General features: G+C 34.8%; 1 protein-coding gene across 1 annotated transcript in view; it reads right to left on the bottom strand.

Moving 5' to 3' along the window:
* Positions 1 to 10,939: 10,939 nt before the first annotated feature.
* The window catches only part of LOC145286387 (transmembrane channel-like protein 2), a 67,339-nt gene continuing 63,018 nt past the window's right edge, over positions 10,940 to 15,260 (bottom strand). The window contains exons 7-8 of the mRNA XM_080135315.1: positions 14,071 to 14,128; positions 10,940 to 11,200 (exon numbers count right to left, since the gene is read on the bottom strand). Of these exons, the coding sequence (XP_079991441.1) occupies positions 10,940 to 11,200; positions 14,071 to 14,128 (319 nt within the window). The remainder of the gene's footprint in view (positions 11,201 to 14,070; positions 14,129 to 15,260) is intronic.

Genomic DNA, 15,260 nt, shown 5'->3' with positions numbered 1-15,260 from the left:
AAATGGCAGCAGACTCTGTATTAAACACGTTAAATTTATAAAATGGGTTAAAACTAAAAAAAAAACTATACAAAAAAAAATTTATTAAACACCGAATACATGTCTGTCTATGTCATGGTAACATATATTGAGTGAGTTCCTGGCAGTATTTTGTATAGTTTTTTTACTTTTAACTCATTTTCCCAAACTTAATATGTTCAACACAGTCTGCTGCCATTTGTATTTTTCAAATATACCGATAAACACTACATGTTTTCAGGCCGATTAAACATTTTACACGAAATAAAAACACTAAACTCTTATCCAGTTAGGTAGAAAAGTAACTTATCTTGCCTTTGATAACATTTATTTGTTATATTTATTTTTCGACGACTTTTTTTTCGTTTCTGTGTTTAGTAATACAAACCCGTTTTATTTATTGTAACGTTTAGTCGGCTCGAAAAACAGTGTTTATCAGTGTATTTAAAAAATACATATGGTGGCGGACACTGCTGATGATGTTAAATTTTGGAAAATGATTTAAAACTAAAAAACTATACAAAATACTCTCAGCAACCTACCGAATATGCCAGCCTATGTCACGATAACATATAATCAGTGGGTGTCTGACACTGTTTTGTATAGTTTTTTTTTCGTTTTTAACTGATTTTCCCAAACTTAACATATTCAACAGAGTTCGCGACCATTCGTCTTTTTCAAATACATCGATAACCACTGAGTTTTTCGAACCGATTAAACATTTTACATTAAATAAAAACACTAAAAAATTATCCAGTTAGGTAGAAACGTAATTTACCTTACCTTTGCTTTCGTTTATTCTTTTTTGGACAACTTTTTCGACTCTGTGTATAGTAGCCCCCTCTCACTCAAATATTAATTAAAAATTCACATTTTTTTAATACAATAATAAAAAAAAAAACTATTTAGCGTTTCAACGTTTTAATAACGTTCGGTTTAATCCACTGAATGTTCGTCGAGCCCAAGCCATGATTGACGGTAACTCCAGAGGATCCGGATCCAATTCTGCAAGAGTACCATTTTCCCCCCTTTTCGCCTTTTTTTTTTACTTTTTAGAGTGGATTGCTGTACTCAGAATATAAGGAACATGCATTTTCTCTTTTTATTAGAATTTTCCATTACACCAAATTGAGCCACAGCAACGCGTAGCAGGGTACAGCTAGTAATATAATATTATATATATATATATATATATATATATATATATATATATATATATATACTGTATGTGCAAAATCAAGACTTCAAGACAAGGTGTTGATGGCAACAAAAATTGTATATCATTTTACGTTACCATTGTTTCAATGTCTAGTTCGACAATTTCAAGCATTATATCGTTTGAAAATTTTCAAAAACCAGCATTTCTTCAGACTTTATGAATAAACACACTTTTGGCAATGTAGCATTTTTGGAATAGAAAAGAAAATGCTGAGGGGGAATCCCTAACGGGAAAAGCATGCGAGGCACATTTACCTTGGTTGTGGTTGCGGAAAATCCCATTTAAATATTAATGTATCGCAGTCTATATATATATATATATATATATATATATATATATATATATATATAGAGAGAGAGAGAGAGAGAGAGAGAGAGAGAGAGAGAGAGAGAGAGAGAGAAAGAGAGGGAGATGGAGAGAAAGAGAGATAATAGTAGGATACGGATATAAGCAATAAATATTGCATTAGTATTTAAATTTTGTATTCTTTCGACGTATAATACGAGTTCAATGGTTTGAAATGGTATAATTGAAAATAAAATAATAATGTGCCCATGTTAATACCCTCTTGCTTAAAATATATATTCAATAATCCATAATAAGTTTAATAGTTGGGTAGTTAATCATGTAACGTCCGGCATCAGAGGTGACAGGTTGATTTAAGAAAGGAATTACCTTTGAGTCGATGTCCTTAGATGTCGAAAATATCAGATACGTTTTTTTTAAGTCATTATTCGAAATTGAAAGTACATAAATTATTATTGGAAACAAATTTATTTAATCAAGCAGAGAAGTTTTGAACACGATTTTTTGAATAGAAATGTGTGAACAGATATCGGTGAAAGGTTGAAACCATAGATAAGGGAAATATTAAACATTCCAATAGGAGCTGAAAATATGATGAGATCCTTCTATCGATCCAGTAGATATCTACCTGCTGATGCAATACTCTACCTATATAAGAGCCAGGTACGTCCAAGGATTGAGTATTGCTGTCACATCTGGGAAGGGGCTGCTAGGAATGCCTTATCTTGCCTTGACAGTTAGGAATAGGCTTCAAAGCGTAGTGGGAATTCCCTTTTCTCTTCCCTGCAACCTCTTTCTCAAAGAAGAGATGTTGTGAGTTTGTATCTGCTTTATCGTTATTTTCATGGCAAGAGCTCGTCTCGGCTCCAATCTATGGTCCCACCTCGCCAAACATTCACTGGAAACACTATAAATAATTCCCCCCCACACTCTTTATCTATGTTAACCTAAACGTAGATTCCATGAACAAAGTTTATTTCTTTTTTTTTTTACTCATGTGGCAACGGTACTCACTCTTAAGTCATATTTGACTCATTTTTTTGTACCCATGTTTACCCCTTACAAAGCATATCGCCACTTGGACGTAAGGGGCTATTATTTGGGCCATGTTAATGAAAAATTAACAAGATATTTGTTTATGTCACATTTAAACTTCTGCGTATTAGTACAGCCATGGAAGCAGGGAGCAGGAAGGAAATTCCAAAGTCTAGCTGTTCGAGGAAAGAAACTATTAGAATAAAAAGCCTTCTGGTATTTAGGGACAACGGTGAAGGGATGAGATCTTATTGCTAAGCGGGTTTGTCAGGGATATGTACGTCGAGGTGGTACAAGTGAAACAAGTTCATCAGAACAGATTCCATTAAAATATTTGTAAAACAGGCACAGTGATGCAACATTGCGGCGATGAGACAGGGGCTGGAGCTTAGTTGATAAAGTGTGACCGATTAGATTGACAACTCTTTTGGGGACTTTATCTAAGATAGAGAGACTAGTGGTAGATGCACCAGCCCAGATGTGGCAACAATATTCCATGCATGGACGAATGGTGGCCTTGTAGAGGTACAGGATACTCTCAGGCGTGAGTAGTCTTCTAGCTCGATAGAAGGAACCGACCTTCTTTGCAGCAGCCTTTGCAATGTCCTCTATGTATTTGTTCCAGTTCATTATTGCCCGCAAATGTTAGGCTGGGGAGTTTGAAGGTAGAATTCTCAGGTAGGGTGCTATTTGTCATGGACATAGGCGGTTGGAGAGGCGTCTTGTAATTGTTAAAGGAGAACAGCTTAGTTTTACTAGCATTAAATGCTACCATCCGTTTACGGTCCCATTCCACTATAGACTAGGGGTCATTTTCCAACAATTCTGTCATTGTCTTAGATTTATGTACATCTGTTCTTCCCTCATACATATTATAGAGCGTTGTATCATCAGCAAATATACCCATCTCGGACAAAATATTATCAGGGAGATCGTTCATGAATATTAGGAATAATAATGGTCCAAGGATCGATCCCTGAAGCACTCCCGCATTAATGCCATGCTGATTGGATGTACATCCGTCGATGACAACCTGTATGCTTCTATTGTCTAAGAAGGATCTAATTATATTTAGTATACGTCCAGTTATACCGTAAAATTTCATTTTCATTAGCAGTCTTTATGCCAGACTTTGTCAAACGCCTTGGATATATCAAGGGATACAGCCCTGGTTTCGCCCGCCTTATCCAGTACATGGTAAATGCGTTCAAAGATGACTGTTAAAATATCTTCAGTAGAACGACATTGCATGAATCCATGCTGTTTGTCAGAGAGAAGATTTTCTTTTGCGAGGTGGTAAACAAGTGCTTGATTAATTAAGGTCTCAAAGATTTTAGCGAAGAGTGAGAGGAGACTAATGGGGCGATAATTGAGATGGTCATCACCAGAATTCTTGTACACTGGTACCACAGAGGCAATCTTCCAGCTATTAGGGAAGCAAGATTCAGCAAGGCATTTATTGTAGAGCTTGCAAAGTATGGGGCTAGCTCGGCTGAACATTTATTAATTAGTAATGTAGTGATGAGATCAGGCCCACGCGCCTTTGAGGTGTCTAAGTTTGTTATGATATCGCGGATATGAGAAGGGGTGATTTTTACATCATCTAATGTGGCTTCAGTCTGCAGAGGGAAATTTGGGAGGGAGTTGTTTGTTGGCTCTAAGATGAAGTTGAAGTTCCGCCTTCTCCATTGCCGTGCATGCAACTTTCTGGTTGTTGCTTAGTGGGGGAATTACTGATTGCCCTTTATCCACTATACTATTGTAGATTTTTCAGAAATCATCAGTTCCTATCTTTTGCGATTCAATGCGTTCCCTGATTATTTCAATATGTTTCCTTTTGTCTGTTGCTATATCTCTTTTACAATGACTTCTAGCATCTATGAATTTTTGCCTATTTGTATTTGACTTTCTTACAACTACACACCTGTGGAACTCTCTTCCGTTTACCTGCTTTTCAGCTGATTACAATATGATCGTCTTCAAGTCCAATGTAAACAAGTTCTTGATGAGCCGTTCCTCTTAAGTAATCTAATGTTACCAAATTTACACTTCTAACTATTACTATGACATTGTCCCTTTGGCCGCTGTACACTCTTTAACCCTTCTTCTCGAATGGTCTCTGGGCCTTGATAAGTTGTGATTCCTTGCAAAAAAAAAAATCTTTTTAACGATTCTTAGATTTCTCGTTCCCTGAGTATGTTTCGGCTGAGTTGTAGAGAATTAGAGTGCCTTATCTTCTACACTTGCTGATTAAATATTCACACTTGTCCTGTTGTCTTGAAGATGGAAATAACAGGAAGGAGATTTCACAGTCAAAACGGGAGGAAACTTTGAAAGAACCTCTCACGTGGAGGAAGATTCTAAAAAAATAAATGTAGTCTGTGCATAGGATCTTTTTCATCCAATCACAGGGCACCTAACAAACGACTTCATAATAATTTCAATGCGATATATTGTTTATTCTACATGTGATCTTTATTACAACTCGATGTTTTTCAAGTGTTTTCAAACGTTTCACTTGAATGAAGAGTTGTGTTCAATAGCAGGGTGACCCGACGTTGCCCGGGAGTGAATGAAGATCAACGAATGTTCCACACTACCAATACTTACATTGTCATCGAAATTGGTCAAATTGCCAATCTTTCAATCAATTTGATTGATTGCCTGTTCCAGTCGAGAACACAACGCAGTGCATTAACTCATTGCACTGTAGAGAACCTACTGTCAATCTTATAAAATTATTTTTATATAATGACTTGGATTAAAGTTAAAGATGCAAAAATCAAGCATCGTGGTTCAATTGTGCTTTTAACTAAAACATTCACGCCAAAAAATCTACTGTTGATTTTATATGCTGGGCCCTTCTGCATATGCGGTTATAAAATTTCTACAATTCATTTGTGATGTGAAGTTATATCAGAGTGATAACTCTGGTCAAAATCGGACTGTTTCTTTAATCGAATTTTTTCTATTATTGATTTTCGATACTTATCTGAGGCATTCTGATACAAAACTTATCTAAGAACAGTACCATATATATGGAGAATATTTGTGTGAAATTTCAAAATCGGCCCAAACGTTCTGAAATCCATAGGGAACAAATTCACAAATACACAGACACACACAGGCAAAGTGCCTTTTTTGAATATATGTAGATTTGATCATATACAGGGTTGAACGATTACATTGTCGCTCTAGAAAAGACGACATAATTCCATTTCCGTTTAATTTTTTTTTTTTTTTTTTTGCAGACCATCTACTAGCCAGTGGTGTACAAATTCCAAAGCGATAGGAGCCTTCTATCATGTCTGAAAGTGACACAAACCAAATCGGAGATGCACCGCTGTACACAACTCATGCTCTTTACAGATCCAAGTTATGACAACATGACCAATGCCAGCATATCCTCTAAATTCATGGCTGGATTGCCACGAATAACAGAGACGTGGACAGGGTGATGAAAATAAAGTTTCTGTCCACAGTTATGGTTTTGGTGTGGTTTCAAGTGAGGGACACATCATGCCACCTCACATCTTCGAAATCAACACTAAGATGTACCTGGATGTACTGAAGAGTGTGGTCGCTGGTAGACTCTGGGTGTGGCAGCAGGACTCAATCCTCGCTCGTATCATAACAAAGATTCAAAAATAGTATTCGACGCCCCCGTACCAAACACGTAGCATCATAAGGGTACAATCGGGCGCCAGTGAGGTTATCCTGGGAATGGAGCGGCGCCCTCTCCTCACATATTGGTGTAGCAGTTTATAGAAATGGAGCCTTCCGGTCGCCTTTGACTGTAGTAGACTTCTTTGACATCAATTTTAATATACGTTACACAATAGTAAGTACATCAATGTACACGTTACATTTCAGACGGCATATAGATATATTTTCCGTCTAGTTATATAGAAATTTAAAACAGGAATAGTGTTTAATTTGTAAACATTGAAGATTTTGGATATTTTAATGTGTCGAACGTAGGAGCCTCTGGTTAAACTCATTATTATTCATAGTACGCATTTGCAGAACGAATGTTTTCTTTCCTTACATGTCTTCGTGTTAATATTTGCATACATCAAATAACTACAAACTAACGAGATTAATTTAATATTTTCTGGCTCGGGATGTTATTGCTATTTTTCTAGAAATCTTCATTAATGATTGCTTTTCCAGAAAAAAAAACGGTTTACCACTGGATAAGGCTAAAAGCCACTTGAGGATAAGAGTTAGTGTGATTTTCAATTGGATGATGAAACGGTAGAATAAAAGGATTTAAAACAATCATTTATTAACAGAACATAGAAAAGGTCGGAGTACTTTTTACTCACACACAAAAAACTACTACCGCTCACCCATACGCATCGGGACCTTTTCATTTGCTGAATACATTTTTCAGCTCAGACTGCTATTGTTTTATTTTTTGCATCTTTTATTCATTATAATTTTCCTAAGGACATGGCAGCTATTTGCTCACATGTCACTTGAAAATGAGCATGTTATAGTTATATTTGGTGGCAACATGACCTCCCAGTTCCGAACCAGTATTTAATATGAGCATCTAAAGCAAGCCAGTCTAAAATCAATAATAAACTTATTAACGGCACCTCGTACTTGAAGCATTCCCGCGGTAACGTGTTCCACAGGTGACAAGATTTCAGGAAGAAATTGTATTCATAGAGATTCCGTTTGATGTTAGTAATAATTACATATATACGGCATAATCACGTTGACACACGGGTTCCCGGTAGATCACCGACGTTAAGTGACGTTAAACCTGGTCAGTACTTAAATGACCGACCATTTGGTAACACCAGGCGCTGTATGTTATCTGAAGCGCCTCCAAAACCCAGAAGAGTTAAACTCATCCATTTTCGTTCACTCAGTGGAAGAAAGCTGAATTATTTGCAGTTGTGGCAGAAAACGAGTTCTTGCCGTAAAAGTTTTTGTTTTCTGAGGAAACCAGAGCCTGAAGTTAGGTCGAGCATCTAAAATGGAAATATTTGTAGGCAACGTAAATACTAGCAACGTAATTTTTGTGGGAAAAGGACTGCAGCAAATAGAAAAGATCATCTCTCATTAGACTTCAAAGTCAGTTTTGCATTGTCAAAGCAATAAAAAGTACTATCAGTGGCATTGCCTCAGATATGGCAGCCGAATCTGACTTTTATGCAGATATCAGAAGTGGTGCGTTAGAATGATCTACCCATTTTATCAGCTTTTATTTGCGTATGCAAATTCAATTTTTTTCTTTTCAAAATTCCAAACATCTATCTTCTATATATATAAAAGCGAAAATGTGTGTTTGTTTTTATGTATGTGTGTTTGTATGCCTCGCAAAAACTTTCGACACGGATCACGGATTTTTGCCAGATCGGTATAATTTTAAACTTCCAACCTTCGCCCGACAAATATCGAAAAATTGGCCAAAAACGTTACTTCCTTTATCCTGAAATCAGTAATTTTCTACAGGGGGGTCAGCAAAAACCGTCCTCTCATGACGAGATTGCTTCTACGCATGCGTCATACGACGTCGTAACCTGATTTACTTTGAATATTTGAAAAAGCGACAGTTGCTTAGAGCGCGGCCTCATTATCTAAAGGTTTGGGGTTCGAGTCGTAGTGTGAAATGTCTTCGATTTATTAAATTTTAATATTGAAGCAGGGTTATTTAAGCTATTTTTCACGTGTTTTCGCTTATTCTTTTCATTAACACCCCCCACCCGTGACCGACTACACACACACCGAAAAACACCCGGGAAACGCCGGGTATCCCCCGCTAGTCTATATATATAAAAGTGAAAATGTATGTATGTATGTATGTATGTATGTATGTATGTATGTATGTATGTTTGTATGTGTGTGTGTTTGTATGTCTCGCAAAAACTTTCGACACAGGTCACGGATTTTCGCCAGATATGTATCTTTTTAAAGTTCCAACCTTCGCCCGACAAATACCGAAAAATTGACCAAAATCATTAATTCCTTAACCCTAACATCAGAGGGGTGCCGAAAAAATTGTTCCTTCATTTTCTCTGCTCCTGCTACTATGACAATGACGTCATGTTTGACCTAGAAAACGTTGACGTTAGTTTAAAACTACCTGCAAGTGTTTTCAAAGGTTTAATTTTATCCGGTCTCAGTTGTATGTCTCTTTGGCGTCGGGGTAATGTGTTGGGTATTTTTTCCCGCCTTAACCTCAATGTTTCGGGTTCGAGCCCGTCTTTCAACCTAACTTTTTTTTCCTCTTTTACACCTTTTTCCCCCTTTTTTTACGTTTGTTCGCTGTTTTGCTTTGTTTTGGTTTTTCCAATTTTTCTTAACGTCATGTTTTTTATGATATTAAAGCAGGGCCACCCTCTCCTACATACACACCCCAAACACCCGGGCAACGCCGGGTACACCCGCTAATGTATATATAAAAGCGAAAATGTATGTATGTATGTATGTATGTATGTTCGCTTTTTGTGTATGTCTGCAAAAAGCTTTTTTCCGAGGCCTTCTCGGTCGGCTCACTCCTTCTTAAAACTTTTTATATCACGTCTAAATGATAATATCTACGACTTAACAACGGGGATCGCGTGTGTGTTTAATTTTCCCGACTTTTACTAGCTCGTCGCGTCATCGAAAAGCGAAAAGCAGGGGAAACAGTAACTGGCTTGCAGCGCAAAACTAGGTCAAACATCACACCATTTCCTCGCATCTGTATAGTTTACTTTATAAACCTTATTTTAACACGATTATCAATTCCTCTTCACTCGTGGCCGAGGTGGTTAGGTGTATGGCTTTTCCCCCCTTTCGTTTCCATCTTTCTGTCAAGGCTTCGGGGTTCAATCCTACCTTCCTACTAAAACATTTTTTCTTTTACACCTCCAAACGCCCGGCCAAAACACCCGGGTAACACCCGGGTAACGCCGCGTACCTCCCGCTAGTATTTGATAAATATGAGGTGCCTTCAATATATTTCCAGACTTTTCTTGTACAGGCACATAAAATTGTCGTAGACTCTTGAAAAATTGAAAATTGTTATTGCTATACATCTAATGAGATGACTGATCATTTTTTTATGATCTCAGGTTCAAATGAACAGTTACAGCAAAAATTGTAATAAAACATATAAAGCCTGATTGTCGAAGCTGGTGAATTTTTAAAAATGCAATCAGGACGTGAGGACACTTTAGAAGAACGATATGCAATAAAGTTTTATTTCAAACTTGGAAAAATTGCAAGAGAGACTGCTTTTCGACCATATTGCATGAATCAAACATAAGTTTGGAGTGGCATAAGAAATTCCCAGATGGCAGGGACTCTTTGAGGAATGATGAGAGGTATGAGAGGAGTAAGTAAGTCAGAATTTAAAGAATTTTCATCGATAAGGACAGACGTATAGAGACAATAGGTGCAGAGTTTGATGCCCTTGTAGGAACTGTGAAACAATTATTCACGAGGAACTGAAAATTCTGAAGAGTTACGCGAAGTTTGTCCCAATGGACTCGTCCATTATTGTCACAGATTATTTGACAAAGATGGGTATCAAGGCAACTGCTCGCTTCTTCTTTAGTCGAGACCTTGCTTCCTTTGACTTTTGGTTATTCATTAAGTTCAAGAAAAAACGGTTCAAGAAAAAACGGCTCAAGAAAAAACTGCTCAAAAAAAAAACGGCTCAAGAAAAAACGGCTAAAAAAAAAACGGCTCAAGAAAAAACGGCTGTCATTATGAGATAATTGAGAAAATTAAAAAAGCCTGTGTGTGGGGGGGGGTGTACAAGTTATACATATGTATATAAATAGAGAGAGTGATGTGTATACGTTTGGGAGAGAGTGTGTGTATGTGCGTGTGTGTATGTGTGTGCGTGCGTGAGAAAAGGAGAGAAAGAGATTAAAAAAAAAATTTTAGCGATTAAGCTCTTAGTCGAGATCAACAGAGGTTTCAGAATAACACCGGGTATGGTGTCTTCTTTAACTTATCCAGAGAAGATTATACATAATTTAACTATATATATATGTGTGTGTGTGTGTGTGTGTGTGTGTGTGTGTGTGTGTGTGTGTGTGTGTGCGCACGCGCGTGCGTGCGTGCGTGCGTGTGTGTGTGTGTGTGTGTGCGTGTGTGTGCGCGCGCGTGTGCGTGCGTGCGTGCGTGTGTACGTTTGTGTCCGTGTGTGCCTGTATATGTGTGTATACATATGCGTGAGTTCACTAAACGCCTTGCCCAGATTCTAAGGGAGATAAATAGTGATGAACTCGAGTCTTTAATCTTTCAGCATTTCACTCAGAGTTTTTGTCTTCGCATGTATTAACGCTGAATGTAAACTGATATGCACTTTTAGCTAAGAACAACGTGTAGCGCCTGTTCCGGTACTACACTTCATAAAGTGAGATCAAGTCTGAGATAAACGAATTGCTTTACCTGGCCAACGTATGTTTCCCAGCATCGGAACGGTCTGCATTCTATTAGGGAAGGCGCAAGCGTCGTTGGGGTCACTCCACCGATGGAAGCGTTAAAAAGCGCTGTCGACCACACAGAAGTTGACTGTGTTAGAGTCACTCTGCTCTTGACATGGAAGTCGGTTTCACTCGACTTTGACCCAATCGTCGTATTCATAGGTGAACAGTGATCGGCAATTATCTGTTAATAATAAAGAAAATTAGAATCGTAACCTGTGGAATTATGAAATAATTGTGAATGCTAATATAGTAATCGTCGTCTAAAATTGCATTCGTCATCAGAAACTGTTTAATGATAGTAATGATTCATCAATTAAATTCAAATTAGCAATGATAAAATAAAAATAGCAAAATAAAAATAGCAAACTCTAAACAAAAATAGCAATCATAAAATAAAAATAGCAATCATAAAATAAAAATAAATAGCAATCATAAAATAGAGATAGCAAACACAAAATATAAATAGCACTCACAAAATAAAAATAGCAATCATAAAATAAAAATAGCAATCATAAAAAATAGCAATCGTAAAATAAAAATCGCAATCACAAAATAAAAATAACAATCACAAAATAAAAATAACAATCATAAAATTAAAATTGCAATCATAAAATAAAAATAACAATCATAAAATAAAAATAGCAATTATAAAATAAGAATAGCAATCACAAAATAAAAATAGCAATCATAAAATAAAAATAGCCATCATAAAATAATAACAATCACAAAATAAGCATAGCAATCATAAAATAAGCATAGCAATCATAAAATAAAAATAGCCATCATAAAATAATAATAACAATAATAAAATAATAATAGCGATCAAAAAATAAAAATAGCGATAATAAAATAAAACAACAATCATGAAATAACTATTCCATAGTCAGATCAATATATCAGCTATAACGTCTATAGAATATCTATATAACCCTAACCCTAACCCTAATGTCTATAGAATTTCTGGTCGCACTTTTCGCAAACGCGTGAGAAATTATATACACTTTTCTTGATTTTTAAATTCATATCAACAAATCACTTGAATAAAAACGCATGTGAAACACCTTTGTTGGTTTTTAAATTCACAATGAACGATTTTAATAAAAACAATACAATTGATTTATACGTATCGATTCGAAGCAGACATACGAAAGAGGCCGACCGGTATGCGTTTTAGTCGGCGGTGGGTGTGTGGACGATGTGGTGTTAATTTGGAATGTACATTGTTTTCTGTTGATGTTCTAATTCAAATTAGAATGTAGGACGTCCCATTGTTTCCAGGACTCAATCAGAATGTAAGTTTACGACACCGCTCACCAATCGGCTGATATCTGGAACGTGCACGTCTCCATATACATCCGATATTATCCGGTCTCGGCCCAGCCAACATTCAACATAATAATCATTATATGCCCATAGCAAATATAAAATAAAAAGCAACTCGAAAATAGCTATAAAAAATAACAATCATAAATAAAGATACTAATAAAAATAGCAGACATAAAATAAAAATAGCAATCATAAGATACAATAGTGATTATAAACTAGCCATCAAAATATAAGAACTAAAAATAACAATCATAAAATAAAATAGTCATTATTTATAATAACAATTATAAAATAGCAATCATAAAATATAATAGTCATTATAAAATAGCAATTGATAAATACAAGTAGACTTAATAAAATAAAATTGAAATCTTAAAACTGAGAAATGATAGAAATCATTAAAATGTCGGTCGTCGTGGTTATGTTTGCGTGTGTTTATATATATATATATATATATATATATATATATATATATATATATATATATATATATAATGTGTGTGAGTGTATATATATATATATATATATATATATATATATATATATATATATGACTACTTCATTTAATCACATAAATTAATATACGAAAGTATTATTTTATGGGTAAACTTTAAGTATTTACTTTAACAGTGCTCAATACGTAGGTAGAGCTAGGTAGTAAGTTATAAAATATATATGGCAATTAAGCTGCATAGAACATTCCGCGTTTTATCCACGCTATGATTCATCAAGCTTATGCTGAATATATATATATATATATATATATATATATATATATATATATATATATATATATGATTAATATATATATATGATGAATATATATATATATATATATATATATATATATATATATATATATATATATATATATATATATATATATATATATATATATATAAAGATTTTTATGGGTACATAATTTTATAACACTTTGGAAGAACACCGAACGTAGTGTCATAATTAATTGCTGAGGGTTTAGGTTTGTTTGTTTGTTTGTTTTTTTTTTTGTTGGGTTTTTTTTTCTATAGTTTAAACATAAACCATTAAAAAAAACTTTTTATCTAATTTAAGCTGAGAATAAATATACTTTAGAAGTGTATTTTGGTCTTTTTTTCGAAAGTTTCTTTTTAATGGTTTATGTTTAAACTATAGAAAAAAACTAGACTCTCAGCAACTAATTATGACATTACGTTCGGTGTTCTTCAAAAGTTTTATATATATATATATGTGTGTGTGTGTGTGTGTGTGTATGTGTGTGTGTGTGTTTGCGCAATTCAAAATATGACGGTTAAAAGTACAGACGCATGAATATTTTTCTCAAATAAATATATTTATTTAAAATTTAGTATTTTCGGATCGTAAAAGAGCCCTTATCAAAATAAAACCCAGATAATGTTTTTGTTTTTTTCCTTTCTTCTTATTTGCCTTTATATTGTTTAGCACAATCCTCAGTCGTTGTAGAAGATCAAGATTTTAATATCCATTTTCTGATCTGTTAACCGTCATATCCCCCCCCCCCATTTCAATAACACTATTTTATAAACAGTGGGTTTTCTATTATTTTAAGACATGCGCGCATGACCGAGAGCCTATATAATGATTCGGACAGGAAGTGCCGAATATGGGGGGGGTGATTTAATATCAATTAGATAGCTCCCAATTTTTAGGCCAATAAAATCAATCATTATTATCATATAAATAAGGAGAAGAACACGCATTTACCTTTTCATAAAGAGAATACATGAGGGTCATCACATTCAAAAAATTCAAAATGAATACCCTGAAACATATAAAAATTTAAAAAAAAAAAAAGTGTAATATTTGAATTCAAAAAATAAACAGTTGAAATATTGTTGAGAAATATGATTTTCGGTGAAATATATCTACTCATCTATATTTCTACACAGTATGTCCCAATAAAATGGATACACTCTTTAAATTATCTCAACCGTCTACATAAATACTCTATATCACGTTCCCAAGAGATGTTTATTTTATTTATTTTATTTACTTTTGAAATCACGATTCCATAATAATAATATATACGAAATCTAAACAAATTAAAATATCATATTTAAGCGTATTTTACGTCTGGGCAAAGCCTGGCGCATCCCCCCCCCCCGCTTGTTAGACTATTGTTTAATGCGAAGAAGGCAAACTTCAGATGTCTGTGTTTTTGTGAAAATTTTGCAATAGGTATTAAACTTAAATTAATAAATATTCCCCCCTGGTTCAGTAGCCTTCATTTCAGATTTGAATTTAATTAAAATTTTTGCTAAAGAAACTTAAGACATTTTTCATGATCTATATATTCATAAAAGTGAGAATATGCGTGTAAGAACACTTCTCAACCTATATACTCAACGAATGTTTATCTACAAACCTGGAATTTAGTATATGGGTTATTCAGACACGTGGAAAACTTTAATCTGGTTTCAGCCGGAAAAAGCGCTGTTAAGAAGTCAAGATTGAAAAATTGGTACTTGGAAGTCATCGGATGGTTATCTGTTTGTTTCACGACTGCGCATGCGCAAACCGATCACATTATGTTAATAATAAGTAGGTTTGAAAACACTCTTTGAATATCGTCGCAAGTTGGTCTAATGAATATCGTACTCGGCTCACTGTACTTAGGTTTTGGTTTCGATCTCAGATCTCAGTATTTTAATCGGCTAAAACCCCATAAAAGAACCGTCCGTAAAAAGTTCAACCATATGAGGCCCCTAGCGCCGCTCTGCTACTTTTAGTTTCGGGGGAGATAGAGTTTGAATATATGGAGACAGCTATATATATATATATATATATATATATATATATATATATATATATATATATATTATTTTCTGATAAACAACTATATGTATATTTGCTTTAAAGATCATTTCTGTTTAAGTGTCTCTCCACGAGGGCAG

This window comes from Euprymna scolopes, chromosome 10 (genome assembly GCF_053919585.1).
Source record: "Euprymna scolopes isolate OS-2025 chromosome 10, ASM5391958v1, whole genome shotgun sequence".
NCBI lineage: Eukaryota > Metazoa > Mollusca > Cephalopoda > Sepiida > Sepiolidae > Euprymna > Euprymna scolopes.
This window is presented reverse-complemented; position numbering and strand designations above follow the sequence as displayed.